This window comes from Cajanus cajan, chromosome 4, assembly GCF_000230855.2.
Source record: "Cajanus cajan strain Asha chromosome 4, NIPB_CcT2T_4, whole genome shotgun sequence".
Lineage (NCBI taxonomy): Eukaryota > Viridiplantae > Streptophyta > Magnoliopsida > Fabales > Fabaceae > Cajanus > Cajanus cajan.
In genome coordinates, this window is record NC_138520.1 from 14,315,763 (window position 1) to 14,331,436 (window position 15,674).

The 15,674-nt window shown below is 33.2% G+C and overlaps 1 protein-coding gene across 3 annotated transcripts; it reads left to right on the forward strand.

The window, feature by feature from the left end:
• Positions 1–215: 215 nt before the first annotated feature.
• LOC109815325 (ENTH/VHS family protein) lies at positions 216–15,139 on the forward strand. Of its 3 annotated transcripts, XM_083072298.1 has the most exons (9): positions 216–471; positions 2,645–3,282; positions 4,349–4,480; positions 4,772–5,019; positions 7,820–7,939; positions 8,046–8,202; positions 9,481–9,620; positions 9,698–9,733; positions 13,843–15,139. In XM_083072298.1, exons 3-9 carry the CDS (start codon positions 4,405–4,407, stop codon positions 14,638–14,640), a joined length of 1,575 nt encoding a protein of 524 aa, XP_082928424.1. In that variant the 5' UTR covers positions 216–471; positions 2,645–3,282; positions 4,349–4,404; the 3' UTR covers positions 14,641–15,139. The 3 variants fall into 3 exon arrangements, with proteins under 3 accessions (XP_082928424.1, XP_020235608.1, XP_020235609.1); XM_020380019.3 differs by lacking the exon at positions 2,645–3,282; XM_020380020.3 differs by lacking the exon at positions 2,645–3,282 and having other exon boundaries at positions 216–467.
• The last annotated feature ends 535 nt before the right edge of the window (positions 15,140–15,674 follow it).

Below are 15,674 nucleotides of genomic sequence, written 5' to 3' on the forward strand. Positions count from 1 at the left end.
GTTGAGACTTGCAATTTACAAAGCACACCAGTGGTATAGGTTTTTTTTTTTTTAAATTAAAATTTTGTGTTAAGATTAAACGAAAAATAGTTGCATAGGAAGGCGTTAATGCAAACGACGCCGTTGGAGCCGATGATAATTTGCAACGCAGGGCAAGGGGTAATTCGGGGAATAAAGGAATGAGCCTCCGCAAAATGAACACGCGCACACACAAACTCGGCTTTGGTTTTGTTTGGTTAGTTTCTGGTGTGATTACATTGTGCCGTATAAAAGATACAATCTAAAACATAACCCAAACCCAAACCCGAAGCCGAACTAAAACCTCTCTACAACTCACTGCAGCTATTCTTCTCAAACAACAGTTTCCTTAGCAGTACTCTCTCTCTCTCTCTGTCACCGCTCTGCGAATCCTCGTTGCTTCGTTCTCTGTATTTTCACCCGCATTCTTTCTTCCTACTGCTATCTATGTATGTATGTGCCGCTTCATGGAATCTCAATTGAATTTTTACTTCAGATTTTCGTTTTCTTTTTTTAATTTTTTTAATTTTGAATGTCTGCACTTTTTCTTTTGGCTTGCTTACTTTGTTCTATTTGTCTTTTCTAATATGTGGCAATTGGTTGGGGTTTCTATCGATTGGGATTATTATATGATTTTTATTTTGATTGCTTTTTACATGTGTTTATAAGTTTTGTTTCTTGTTTAATTAATCATTGAAGAAAGGAGGGTTGTTTGGAGTTTATGTACTTTTTTTTTTCTTTTGGGTTGTGAAAAGATAATTGTTGCAGAATTCGTGGATAATGGAAGTATGGAACGGTTTGGTTGGATTTTGGAATATACAATCCCGTGGAGCTTGTGAAAATCCCTAATGAAACTCTTATTTTATTTTGGTTATTGTTTGTTAAATTTTGAATTTGAGTTCTAACCTTATGGCCATAACAATGACACTCTTACTTGTGAGTGACTGAATGTGTGGCCCTAAACACTAAACACTCTCGTGCTTGTTGATGTGGCCTAATTCATGTGTGTATGTGACTATAAACCCTAAATACTGCTACATCTCTCTATATGTATGTTTGTATATATGTATTAATGTGTCCATATTCATGTGGCTGTATGTGTTAATGTGGTCATAGCAAGAACAACACTCCTACATGTGTGTCTTGCATTTCTTTTTACATAATTGTTGTCATGAGTGAACTTTAAGCAACTTGTTGTGCTTAATTGGAAGATTAGGGACACATCTGGAGTTGGTCAATCTTATATGTCTGAGGACTGGCTGTGTTTACTTGTATGTTTTACATCTATTTTTCCCTTTATGTGCTTTGATGTCATTGATATCGGCAAATGTGTGCATGTTTTCCACGTGTATATTCATGCTTGTGATTTTATGTCATTAATATTAGAAAGCATGTGTGAGTCTGTTGCATATGTGCCCGCGTGTGCTGGTGTTCAGTTCTCTGTATGCATGCATATCTGTACATTTTTTTTATCTGATTGCATATAAATGGCAATAGCAGCTTTCAGTTTATCTGGGCATTACATCTCTGCATTTTTTTTTTAACATTTCAAGTTTATAATTAAAACAAGAATAATCAGCCAATGGATTAGGCATTAAAACTTTTGATCTTGTCAAGGATAGTTTGTGTTTTTCCTAGTCTCATACTTTGGTTACCTAGACTTTTCAGTATTTTGTGTAGTCTCATAGCTTTGATTGCCTTGACTTTTTCTGTTGCATATCTTTATATGCTTATCTGGTTAGCTTTCTTTGTTAATTTTACTATGACATCCACTTTTATTTTATTATTATTTTTTTTATTGCAAACCAAAAAATTTCCTAATTTCAATTCAGTTGTGTCAAGGTTTTAAATTGCAGTTTGCAAGCTTAGTATAATGCTTTCGGAGATCTCCACAAATGCAATTGTGGCCACATCAATCACAATGCAGATGCAACTGTGACAGCAGCTGCAATTTAAAACCTTGAATTCTATATTTGTAGTGTTAATCTATTAATGCCCTAAGTGTTTATGTCTTTTTAAACATAACATCTATGGGCTCTAATCTTTTGGTTTATTTATTTGCATAATTCTAAAATTCATTTTGGTTTGCCTAAGGCCACGACAGTTATGCCTGGTATTCTTTGGTCATCATTTGTATTCTTGGAGACAAAGTGCATTTGTCTATGAAGTGAGGGGCAACATAAATAAATTATTTACCTAGACTTTTCAGTATTTTGTGTAGTCTCATAGCTTTGATTGCCTTGACTTTTTCTGTTGCATATCTTTATATGCTTATCTGGTTAGCTTTCTTTGTTAATTTTACTATGACATCCACTTTTTTTTTTTTCTTATTGCAGACCAAAAAATTTCCTAATTTCAATTCAGTTGTGTCAAGGTTTAAAATTGCAGTTTGCAAGCTTAGTATAATGCTTTCGGAGATCTCCACAACTGCAATTGTGGCCACATCAATCACAATGCAGATGCAACTGTGACAGCAGCTGCAATTTAAAACCTTGAATTCTATATTTGTAGTGTTAATCTATTAATGCCCTAAGTGTTTATGTCTTTTTAAACATAACATCTATGGGCTCTAATCTTTTGGTTTATTTATTTGCATAATTCTAAAATTCAGTTTGGTTTGCCTAAGGCCATGACAGTTATGCCTGGTATTCTTTGGTCATCATTTGTATTCTTGGAGACAAAGTGCATTTGTCTATGAAGTGAGGGGCAACATAAATAAATTATTTACCTAGACTTTTCAGTATTTTGTGTAGTCTCATAGCTTTGATTGCCTTGACTTTTTCTGTTGCATATCTTTATATGCTTATCTGGTTAGCTTTCTTTGTTAATTTTACTATGACATCCACTTTTTTTTTTTTTCTTATTGCAGACCAAAAAATTTCCTAATTTCAATTCAGTTGTGTCAAGGTTTAAAATTGCAGTTTGCAAGCTTAGTATAATGCTTTCGGAGATCTCCACAACTGCAATTGTGGCCACATCAATCACAATGCAGATGCAACTGTGACAGCAGCTGCAATTTAAAACCTTGAATTCTATATTTGTAGTGTTAATCTATTAATGCCCTAAGTGTTTATGTCTTTTTAAACATAACATCTATGGGCTCTAATCTTTTGGTTTATTTATTTGCATAATTCTAAAATTCAGTTTGGTTTGCCTAAGGCCATGACAGTTATGCCTGGTATTCTTTGGTCATCATTTGTATTCTTGGAGACAAAGTGCATTTGTCTATGAAGTGAGGGGCAACAAAATAAATTATTTACTGTTGTAAGTACTTATAAGTCTGCCTTGATGTATAGGAAACCTAGAGTATGACACTGGTTCAATGATGAAAATATTTTCCCATATTTTATCTTTTTAACAAAAGATCTAAATTGAATGTTCAACTAAGAACAAGAATTTGGATTTCTTGGCTTTGAATGTGCGTAGACTCTGTATATATTGTTATGGCCATATCACAATTACCAATTTGCTTAATCACTCTGAATTGGGGTCTGGGGCACACTTTTTAGTTTGAAGTGTGTTTTATTTCAATTTGTCGAGGAACATGTATTGAGGCACAATGATTGGTTGAGGCGTTGACGCCCCAGCAGCACAAATTTGGGTGTTTTCATTCTAGCTCTAAAATAATAGAGCCCCTATTGTCTGCAATAAGAATATGTGAGGGAAAGGGGGGGAGGGGGGAATTTCAGATATATGAATCTTTGGTGGATGATTGCATGGTTGTTTTGTTATTCTCTGTGGTGAAGTTACTGGTTACAGGGCTGTTGAAATATATTTTTGGTGGTGATTGGAGCTAAAATTGATTATATATACACACACACACACACATATATATAATTAAAATCTTGAAAGACATTATTCTATATCCATGTAACATGCATATATCATCATTGGATTTTTAATAAAATGTAACAAATACATGTGTATTTTGCTGTTATTTTTATGGAAAAAAAAATTGCAGTATACCAATGAATATATTAAAGTGTACCACTAGCCTAAATATCAACCAGTATACACCTCATGTAGCACATAATATTTAAGAAAGTGATGGGCCATACACCATACACCACAGGCATTGGATGTATATGATTATCATACATTTGTTAGTAGTTTGTCACTATTTCAATTTTCAAGTGCATTTAGCTGTGATACTTTGTTATGGAGGATTACTTCATCTAATTTGCTTAATATATGTGTTTTTTTGCAACATCTGATGTGTATACATATTTATCAATAAAAAAGCTGTATCTTTTATATATTGTATGTTAATTTGTTTGTTGGGTTTGATTCTATCCTAATCTTGGTGTTCCCTATGTCTACTTACTTGAAGGTTTTCATCAAAGTTGGAATTCTAGTTGATTAGTTGTCCCAACTCTAATTGGAAAGATGGGTAGCACATTTAATCCACAGATTTTAGTGGAAAAACTAGCCAAGCTGAATGTTTCACAAACGAGCATAGAGAGTATCCTTCAAGATCATTTTATGGGCAAGTGTTGTTCAAGCACTTGTTTTTATTTTCACTTTATATAGTTTGTTCAATCATTCTCTAATAAAGAACACAATATAACTGTTATTTCCTTCTTTACCATATGATGGCTGACAATAATCTTGGTACAAAAATTCATTGACATATGTGGTTGGACTCTGGCACACACACTCTTGTACACATTCATGTGATTTCTTTGAGTTCTTTTTGAATTTGTTGCATATAAATATTTGCTGCTGCTCAGATCTAATCCTTAATGCGGTTAAGCTTTGTCACATTGGTGCATTTTTCATATGAACAAAGCCAAACAAGTTGTTGAAACGTGGGATAGACAATTTCACAGTTCTCCTCGTGAGAAGAAGTTGGCATTTCTGTATCTTGCAAACGATATTTTACAGAACAGCAGGCGAAAGGGTTCTGAATTTGTTGGTGAATTTTGGAAGGTTCTTCCAGATGCTCTTCGAGATGTGATTCAAAATGGAGATGATTTTGCGAAGAATGCAGCACATCGTCTGGTACTTTAATAATTCATTCGTGTTTTGACTCTTTCTTTTTACATAAAACATATTAACTTAAGCACTAGTAATTTTGTTTTTAGTTATAGTTAAAAAAATATTCTTAGATCTTTTGATTTAAAAGAAAGATGAATGACTTTGATTATTGTTTATCTTAGCATTTATTACATGCTCACTCTATTATTGGGGGAATGCAATGTGTCCGTTCTGTGATAAGTAATACATTTTATTTTGTTTATAAATAAGAATTGAGTGACAAAGGGAAGAAAGTGGAAAAATGTAAAAGTTTAGTGTTTAATAGGTTGGGTTCAAGATACACTAATATGGTTCTCTCTATAAAGGTTATAAACTATAAAGTTTAGGAACATATCCTGGTTGTGGTTTTTGTTGGCTGTTGTGTTGTATCAAATTCTCCTTGTGCTTGTGTTTGGAATTGCAGCAAGCTAGATTCAGTTGTAATTGAATTCTGAATTTAAAAAGTTTTGTTAGATATATTCTGTTTGGGAGTTCTCCAGATCTTGCTTTCCATAGATATGCCTATGTTAATACGATTCTTTTAACAGTATAACCAAATAATATATTTCTTTTCCCTTCAACGGCAAAATTTGTCAAAAGAATTATTAGTCTTTTGTTTACTCTGGTGCATGATCTTGGTTTTCATAGATATGCCTATGTTAGTCAGCAACAGGCTGGAGAGTCCACCCCCAATATTACAATATGCGTGCGTGCACACACACACACACATATATATATGTATGTATGTATGTATGTATGCATATGTGCGCATGCGCATACACTTGCACTAAAAAATAAAGAAAAAACATCCAAAGCTAAAACATATTTTGATTAAAACTAAAGTTTGATAACCAAAATAGCAAACAAACAGACATGTCAAATGGTCAATTACAATAAAGAATCAATTCAAACAAGTTTAAGCCTGTAAGGCTAGATCATGTAAACTTTGAAAACATATTCAAATGTCATCATGTATGATTGCAAGCAATGTTGCCAAGATTGTTTGCTAAATCATTAAGATCAGACAGAAATTGTGGGATTAAGCAATTTTTACGATCTTTCAAGTTGAGTTTTCTAGGTTGGGTTACATTACTTGGTTTCCCTCAAAACTCAAATGTGTTTTTACTTGTTTTTTGTGCTAAATCAGTATGTTGTCTCATTATTAGACTTATGAACCTTACACAGCCCAGTCCATTCTCCTTCCCTCTTCGAATCTCTCATTCTCTTTTGGTCTCTCTTGTGTCTCTCAATTCTAATTTCTTAAGTTGTTGGTTGTGGCTATGTTCAAACTTCTTGTGACCGCGAGTGCTTTATTTGTCTTGCACTCTGTAATTTTTGAACCAATTTTATAAATTTGTGCAGTTTCACGATTTAGCAAGAGATCTCGACAACAGTGGTAAAGATGACGATATTTTTGTGACAATGTGTAATCTATGCTACACATAGGTGCACCTATATTTGGTTGAAGTACACTTATTTTTAATGAGGTTTTTTGATTACTTGAATTGTGATAAGATTAGGCATTTGACATTTATTCGGTTGAAATCACATGGTTGTATAAATTGGTTATCACTAATAGGTATGCAGAGGAGAGCTAAGTTCCATTGGCTTTGTTCTTTTGTTTGAACTTTAAAATAGGATTGACCAAATTACTTTTGGTCCCTTATTTAATTGGTTCAATTTGGTTCCTTAATAATTTTTGAAAACAATACATGTGGTCATTTCTGTCCAATTGAGACTAACGACTTTAATTCCTTGTACATGTGACAATAAAAAAAATGAAATGTATTGTCACGTGAGAAAAAATTAACACCGTTAGTCTAAGTTGGACAAAAGCGATTACACTGCATCATTTTTTAAAATTAAGGGAATAAATTGAGCTTTTAAATAACAGAGGGATCAAAATTGAACTAATTAAATAAAATGAGACCAAAAGAGTAATTTTTGTATTGTTATGTAATATGTATTGTTTATATGGTTATGGATTGATATTCAGCCATTCTGGGATTGATTTTAATTTTGACAAGGTTTTTAGCCAATTTAAAATTGAAAAGTTCTATTAGATGCTTGAACTACACCTTTACAATATTTCTTGACAATAAAAATGATCTACTTGATCTCTGCTTCTTTTGTATTAAATTATTTAAAATAATGAGGTATTGAATGCAGTAACCATATGCTGTCCAGAATAATTACTTTTGATTGTCATTATTTTGTTATTTAATGTTATTGTGGGCCTTGGCAAGCGTATTTGGATGACTGTCTTACATCACAGCCAAGGTTTGGGTTTTTGAAGCTGTTAATTTTCCCCTTCTAGCTCCTTCCACCCTCCCCCTTCCCTGCCCTGGTATTGTAACTGTTCAATAATAATAATAATAATAATTTCTCTCTTATTCTGGCATGAAGAGTTTATTCTGTATTGTGACAATATAAATGTTTCTCTTTTTGCAAAATGGAGATGATAGTTGAGTTTGCTAAATTCATGGTAGTTATTTTAAATTACTTGATTGCAATATTGTGCTCCTTGATTTAACTTCCCATGTCATTATTTACTAGTTCTAAGGTTCAGTGTTGCTTTTATGATGAAATGTCATTTGGCCAGAGGATTCTCGAAATATGGCATGCCCCCATCTCCTATAATTTATCAATAAGAAATTATGTAATTTTGTTTTTTTTTTTCTTCATGTTTTTCTTTAGTTCAAATGTCCAAGATAAATTAAAGAATGTGGAACATTGACATAGGCGAAATTTCTTTCCATGCATCATGAATTTTTCCTTTATGCAGATTGGTATATGGGAAGACAGAAAGGTTTTTGGTTCTCGCGGTCAAATTCTAAAGGAAGAGTTTGTTGGGAGGCATGCAGATAATAGTAGCCGAGATGTGAAACCTACAAACGTGAAATTGGTAATAGTTTCCACATTGATTTAGCTGATTTGGTGCACCTACTGTCTTTGTTAATATACAACATTTCCTGATTGTATTTCCTATGCTTTATTCTTACCTATTGCAGAGGCCATCTGCGGGGAATGCATTGGAGAAAATAGTTTCAGGTTTTCATGTTGTTTATGGAGTGCAAGCAGATGAAGATGCGATATTGAGCAAATGTAGGAATGCCATTAACTGTCTTGATAAAGCAGATAAGGATATAGGTCATGATGGTAATTCAGGTATGTCAAATTATCAGTTACTTATAAATTGTTTGCCTATTTAATTTAATTGTTAGTCTGTGACTCAGGCTTGAGTGATTTCTCTTTATTAGTGTATGTATATTGTATCTGTGTGTCCAGTATCAGCTGTATTAGATAATCTGACAGTTGTTACTTGTTGAATATTTGGTTGGTTACAACTGTAAGTGAAGTGAATACAGCTGTTATTGCAACTAATTCTGATGAATAGACTCAGTTTCTTTTACATTCATTTTCTCTGTGCCCTGAACTCTGACAGTCTTGGCATGAGTAGTTCATTGCTGATTTTTTCCCAATTTTTTTTCTCGACTATTTTATCTGCATTATCTTAATGTCAAAAGGATGATTGGTGTTTTTGTTTTAACTGACTTAGTCGACTCATCTTCGGCACAAAATGCTAATCAGGGTCAATTCATAAAATAATGAAGATAAAAATTTGGAACGATGATTTTCTAAACCCTAATTAGTGGTAGCTTCCATGACTTCTATCATCTCTTCCTATGATGGCGCTACTCTAGATTTTTCATGAATATATTTACAATAAGAAGCTTCCTAAGGGTGCATTTGGATAAATTTTGAAAATCGTGCTTTTATTATATACCCTTTCTCTAGAGTTGAAGTTACAAGAGGAGTGTTGGAATTACTTTTTTGGGGGAGGGGTGGGTTACTTTATTTTTTGAAAAAGGTATCCAATAATCTTAACAATTAAAGACATTCAGTTTTTTCAAAATTTAAAAAACACTTTTTTCTTCAGATGCACAATCGAAAAAGCCCTTTATAGATGTTTGAAGAAAAAAAAAGGGCAAGACATAGCCATAAATAGCTATTATGTTGCAATCTTATTGTATGGGATGTTTCTTATCCATGTAGTGTCAATTGAAGTCTAATTATTTTCCATAATTAACTTAAATTACCTAAAATAACTAAATAATGTATAAAAGTTAAAACAAGGATGCCTTGTCCTAATAAGTAGGGCCAGCTACATTAATGAATTTGACACCATTGGGTTCTATCAAAAAGCATAAAAGTTACGAACCTTTCTCCTCCATTATTTTGTTGTTGGTGATTGATTGCATTAGCTCAAAGCAATATCATTTAAACTTGCTTTTAAATCATGAATTCATCTCATGCATTGTGTATATGTTGCCATGTTAGGTAAATAATATATAGTATTTTCTAGTTAATGTGTTTAATTAAGCTTTAATGGTTGTTAATTGAATCTTTTTGGATATCCTTTGCTATTTAATCATCAATGAGTAGGTCAATTCAGTGGATCTGCCGTAGTGGATGAGCTCCGGGGGCATAATGCTGTATTGAAGGACTGCATCGAGCAATTAACAGCCATAGAGGCATCCAGAGCTAGTCTTGTGTCTCACTTGAGAGAAGCTCTTGAGGATCAGGTTCTTTTGACTTAATCTTTAGTTTACCAAATAGATGAAACCTATAATATATACTTCTGACATGCTTTTGTTCACAGGAATTCAAGCTGGGTCAAGTCCGTAACCAGATTCAGGTATGGAACATATCCAAATTCAATGAGTAGTAATGTAGTTTGTCATTCTACTTATATGGACATATAAGTTGGCAAAGATTCACCACTGTTCTTTAGCCAAATGCATGCACAAAAAATTGCACCTCATCTTTATGAAAATCAATTAGTAATGTAGTTTGTCATTCTATGTATATGGACATATACGTTGGCAAAGATTCACCACTGTTCTTTCTTGTTTAAAGTTTGGTCTAACCTAATCTGTTTAATAAAAGGTCAAGTTTGGGCTTTTAAATTTTTTATTTTTATTTTAAAAAGTTGGGCTTAAATTAAAAAAAAAAGATGTTAAGCCTTATAGTCCAACCTATTTATTTATATAATATAATATAATGTTTAATTCACTTATTACACTATCAATAATATAATTAATTGAATAAATTTATAATACAAAATTTGAATTATTAATATTATTAATAATTTAATATATGCATTAGTAGCCCAATGTTCTTTCAATATATTGTATCTTTAGTTTTTTATTTTTATAATTCTTTTAGAACTAAATTTTAGTAGTAAATAACTTTTTTTACCATCCAAATTAAAAAAATTAAAAAATCATTTACCTATTTAAAATTAACTATGTTGTCTTATTTAACCACATTAATATAAAATGAGCTTTTAAACAGGTTAATATGTTTTAAGAAGTCAAGTTAGACCTATAAAAAACCTATGCTAGATCATATGCCAAACTTATACCTTAATTTTATAGAATTAACCAGACTTATATATTTAAAACTGATAAATGGCTCCTAACCTCCAATGGGTAATTTAGAACTTGGTCCTAGGAACCGATAAATGTGGCATCCTTGATAAAGTAGTAGAATTTTATTGTAATGCATTTGAAATCAATATTACATAACCTTTTCTTTATTATGCTTGCATTGAAACAAGCAACTGAATATTAATTGGTTTTGCTCAATGGGCACGCTTGTCTTGCATCCTTTTTCCTGTCTCCTTCAAAAGATCAGTACATATTTCATTTGAGAGATAAAGATGCCTTTTCTAGAATAGGCAACCTTTTATTTGTAGGAAATACTTCAGCTTTCCCAACTCCTTCATTTCAAAATGACTTATCAGCTTTTCATTTGGAATTAGTATTTGTGTCTCATCATTTGTAGTGATCATATTGTCTACATACACTAGAAGGGTTAGTTTGCCATTGAGGGAATTTTTATGAAAAGAGTATGATCACTTTGACTCTTGTTTGTATCCCAAGGACATCATGGCTTGAGTTAATCTTCCAAACCTCACTCGGAAAGGTTGTTTGAGGCCATACAAAGTTTTTTTCAACCTACACACCTTGTTAGGGATGGCAAAAATGGGTTGTGACCCGCGGGCTTTTGGCGGGCCAGGCCCATGATTTCAACCCGCCAACTTGCCAAACCCGCCCTGCCAAACCCGCCAACCCGTTGGGCCAAATGGCGGGTTGGCCCGTCACAACCTGCCAACCCGTATAAGTAATTGGACTTCAGTTGTTTGCATAAGTAATGGACTTGTTTTGTGGACTATCAAAAAATTTAGATTATTAGTAATTTGTAAGTTTATAATTTGGTTTTGATTTTGGTATAAGTGGACTACTTTCTATTTGATTTTATTCTAAGTTTGTAATTTGCTTTTGTTGAACATATATTATGTACAATATATATGCATTTTTATTTTTATATGGTTATATTTATTTATTTGTAACAATTTTTTATTTATTTGAACATAAAATATATTTTTTTCCATTTTTTTTTGCAATTTTTTTGTGGTATGTGGGCTGGCCCGCCAGCCCGTCCTTAGGCGGACCGGTCCAGCCCAACCCGTTTTTGGCGGGCCGGGCCAAAACGGGCCAGGCTGGCCCGTTTTGCCACCTTTACACCTTGTGCTTTTTACCATGATACAAATCTTGGGAGAATCTCCATGTAGACTTCCTCCTCTAATCACCATGCAAGAAGGCTTTTTAACATCAAATTCTAGGGAGAGAAGGATCCTTATTGTATTCATATTTTCCTTGGGGAGAAATGTCTCCTCATAGTCAATGCCATAGGTTTGTTGTACTCTTTGGCCACCAATTTTGCCTTATATCGATCTAATGTCCCATCAGATTTACACTTCATTATGTATATGCTTCTACACCCTACAATTTTATCTTCTTTGGGCTTATCAATCTCCCAAGTTGATTTTCTCTCTATTGCTTCCATCTTTTCATTTAGCTCTAATCAAAGGTGTTTTGATTGCAATGATGACTGCAATAAAGCATCGGTGTTGGACTGAGAGATGGTCAATACAAACAAATTGAGAAATAAGCTACTTACAAGTGATCTTTACCCTTTCCTCAAGGCAATAGGAGTATTGTCCGTAACTTTCTTAATATCATTATCATCTTTTGGGGCATTTATCTGGTTCAAAAAATTCAATTTTTTGTGGGCGCAGAGTGGGTTTCATATGCCTTTCATATTTCTTCCCAAAGAACTCATCTTCCTCTTCTGTATCATTGTGATCTTCATATGCTTCTTCAAGATTAGTGTCTTGGACATCTTGCAAGAGCAAAAGAGTAAGACAGACTTGACTTCTAGAATGCTCTCCCCCTGAAGTTGAGGACTAAAAAAGGATACTATTTCATGAAATCAAAGGTGACATTCATTGATAAAAAAACTGACTACTCTAAGGATGATAACACTTTTGCCCCTTTTTATTGGTAGGTTAACAAATAAAGACACATTTGATAGCTCTTGGGTCTAACATATCATGATGGAGACAATGAGAATGAATAAATGCAACACACCCAAACACAAGACATAAGAGACTTCTTTGTTGGTGGTAATCTTGGAAATTTAAGGTTCCTTGGTCTAGTGGAGAAGCTAAATATTGAGTTATGACAATGGTCACTTGTGAATTCAGATGAAATAGTTACTTAGTGGTTTGAAGTTTGTGAATGTTGATCAAGTAAAGCTATATTGTGATAATCAGTCAGCTGTACACATCACATAAAACCCAATATTATATGCAAGGGTCAAACATAGATAAACTGATCCCTATTTCTTAGGGAGAAAGTTCTCTCCAAATCCAAGGAAATTGACTTTTTGTTAAATTCTAGCAATCAATTTGCAGATATCCTTGTGGTCTACTTTCTACTTGGGCTCCTCTAAGCCAGTTTGTGTAACAAATTTGGTGCATTTGATTTTTATCTGTTAAGATTGAGGGAGGAGGCTGGGGGGAGGTTCAATTATATGTCCTATCTAGAGGCTGTGCACTATCTGTACATATTATTGCATAATCAGGAGATATATTCCTAGTAGAATTAAGAAATATATTTCCTGTATAATTAGGACTTGAGTTGTATTGTTGTTTCTTAGTTTTCCACTTTTCCTTGGTTCCTTATGGTAGTTATTTCTTAATATATTAGAGATTGTAAACCCTTTATATATTTTGAATCAGGCTGAGGATTGTTCAGACATGTGCCCTATCTAGGGGCTGTACACTATATGTATATATTTCTGTATAATCAGGAGATATATATTCCTAGTAGAATTAAGAAATATATTCCCTGTATAATTAGGATTTGAGTTGTATTGTTGTTTTCTTAAGTTCTTTCACTTTTCCTTAGTTCCTTCCTGTAGTAATTTCCTAATATATTAGAGATTGTAAACCTCGTATATAATTTGAATCAGGTTGAGGATTTCCTTTAGCTATTCAGAAATCTTTTTGTCCATCTCTAGATTTGTTTGTCACTACCTTTTTGCTTAAATTCACATTTTTATTAGAAAAATGATAAAACTGTTTATTACTTGGTCTTTAGACACTTTTACTTTAGTACCATGTTAATTAACTATTCCAAAGCTCAAGTTGTTTGGTGAAGAATCATGAATAACTTTATATCTAATATATAATTTTTATATTGTTAAAAACTAATGTTACAATTGAAATTTTATTTATGGAAGATACTAATATCCTTTTTAAAATAGCATGGCTTTTATTAAAAAAAATTGTAGATTTTTCATTTATCATTGTGAATCAGGATGAAAGTAGTAAATTACTTTTATTAAGCAATGTTTTTCTTCTTATATTTGATGTCTGTGTTCTTTACATTTCAGGCTGCACATGTTCAGTCAGAACGGGCGAGTAACACCTGTCGCCAATTACTTAATGGCAACAACATTCAGTCATTAGCTGAGTCGAGTTCAAAGGAGATTCAAACTTCCATGACACCTTCAGGTTTTAATATTTCCGGTGAAAGGGAGCAATCGGCTCCTTTAATGTACACACCACAAGTGTCATTTTCTCAAAAATCTGGGCACATTGAAGAAGATCCACGGAAGTCTGCTGCTGCTGCGGTGGCAGCAAAATTGACTGCTTCAACATCCTCAGCGCAGATGCTGTCTTATGTGCTGTCCTCCTTAGCATCAGAAGGTGTATTAGGCAACCCAATGAAAGAGTCTTCGGCTGATTATCACACTGAGAAGAGGACCAAGCTCGAGAATGACCAATCATCTTTTATACCATCTCAGAATCCTCAACAACCACTTCCTCCCTTTTCACTTTCTGAGCCTATTCAACATAATGCACCTACAACCAACCAGCAATTGACTCCCAACGAACCTCCACCTCCACCCTCATCATCACCTCCCCCATTGCCGCCACCACCACCAATGTCACAGTATCCCGTGCCGCAGTTCATGCAAACTGCTGGATCCATTAGTAGCATGGCATACAGCTATGGCATGACACAACAGCCATCGATAGCGGCCTATCCAGGTGTTGGAGCTTCCCTGAATGGTGTCTCCACTTTTACTCCTCCACCGATGGGTACATATCAGGGTTTTCAGGGTTCAGATGGAAATTACTATAACCAGCCCTCATCAATGCCCATGGCACCAATATCTCGACAATAAATGTCCGGTTCTAGATAGATCTTCTCAAGATAAGGTTACTTAGAAAAAGTCTTCATACCTCCACCCATAAGCTGTTATTGGAATATGATTCTTCCTAAAGTCAGATGTGCACATAGTAAATGTTTTGTAACCTTTAGTTGATGGCTGGTACTAATTTGCTGGAGTTAAAATAATTTCGTTGTGTTACCCCGAGGTTAATGGTTTTGTACTTTTATTCAGTAGGATTTTTTTTTAATCTTTCTGTTATTGTAAAACTTAGATTATTATTGCCTTGTGGCTTATTAGATGTGTGGTTTTTTAGGGTTGTAGGCATGTTATTACTGGGGAATCAGTTATTTGTAATTCAACATCAGTCAAAACCGGTCTGCGTATCTCCCAAAAATCTGCATCCTCTCTGCTGATGGGATGTAATATTATATCAGACCATGTGTTTGTATTTTATGAATTCTTATGTTGTGCTGTGTCTGGTTAACTCTGAATATAGTTTTTATTTATAATATACATGGCAAGATTTGTTAAAAATATTTTTAATTAAGAAAGTTTCATGTAAATTGGTATGGTTACGATATGATTTTATATTATTACACTTAGGTCATGAGGACAAATTTTGACTATGTAGACGAGGGAATAAAATGTATATGGATAATTTGTGAATCTGAATTGATTCAAATTGATTCAATCAAAGGCTAGTTTAGTGGTTGAGTGGGGAAGGATTGAGGTAGTTAAAAATATAGAAATCTAGGTTCAATTCTCATTGTGACTATCTTTGTAATTTTTTTTTATTTTTACAAAAAAAAATTCAAATCAGATTTTTTTTAATGTTTGGGTCATGCTTAATTGATGTAGCAACTATTTTTGTTTTTTAACTCATGATTTAATAATAATTAGTTAGTGCTATGAAATAATGTAACTTTTATTCAATCATGGGAAGTGTATTAAGGTTGATAGCGTTGAAATAATTTAATATATTTATTTTAAATTTTATTTTATATTAATGTTGATTATTTGAGTTTATAACAATATAATAAAATAAC

Coding starts and splice junctions, on each gene's coding strand:
- LOC109815325 (XM_083072298.1), top strand. CDS start 4,405: ATGGGTAGCACATTTAATCCACAGATTTTAGTGGAAAAACTAGCCAAG. Junction 8,203..9,480: donor AGGTCATGATGGTAATTCAG/GTATGTCAAATT, acceptor ATCAATGAGTAG/GTCAATTCAGTGGATCTGCC. Junction 9,734..13,842: donor AAGTCCGTAACCAGATTCAG/GTATGGAACATA, acceptor TTTACATTTCAG/GCTGCACATGTTCAGTCAGA.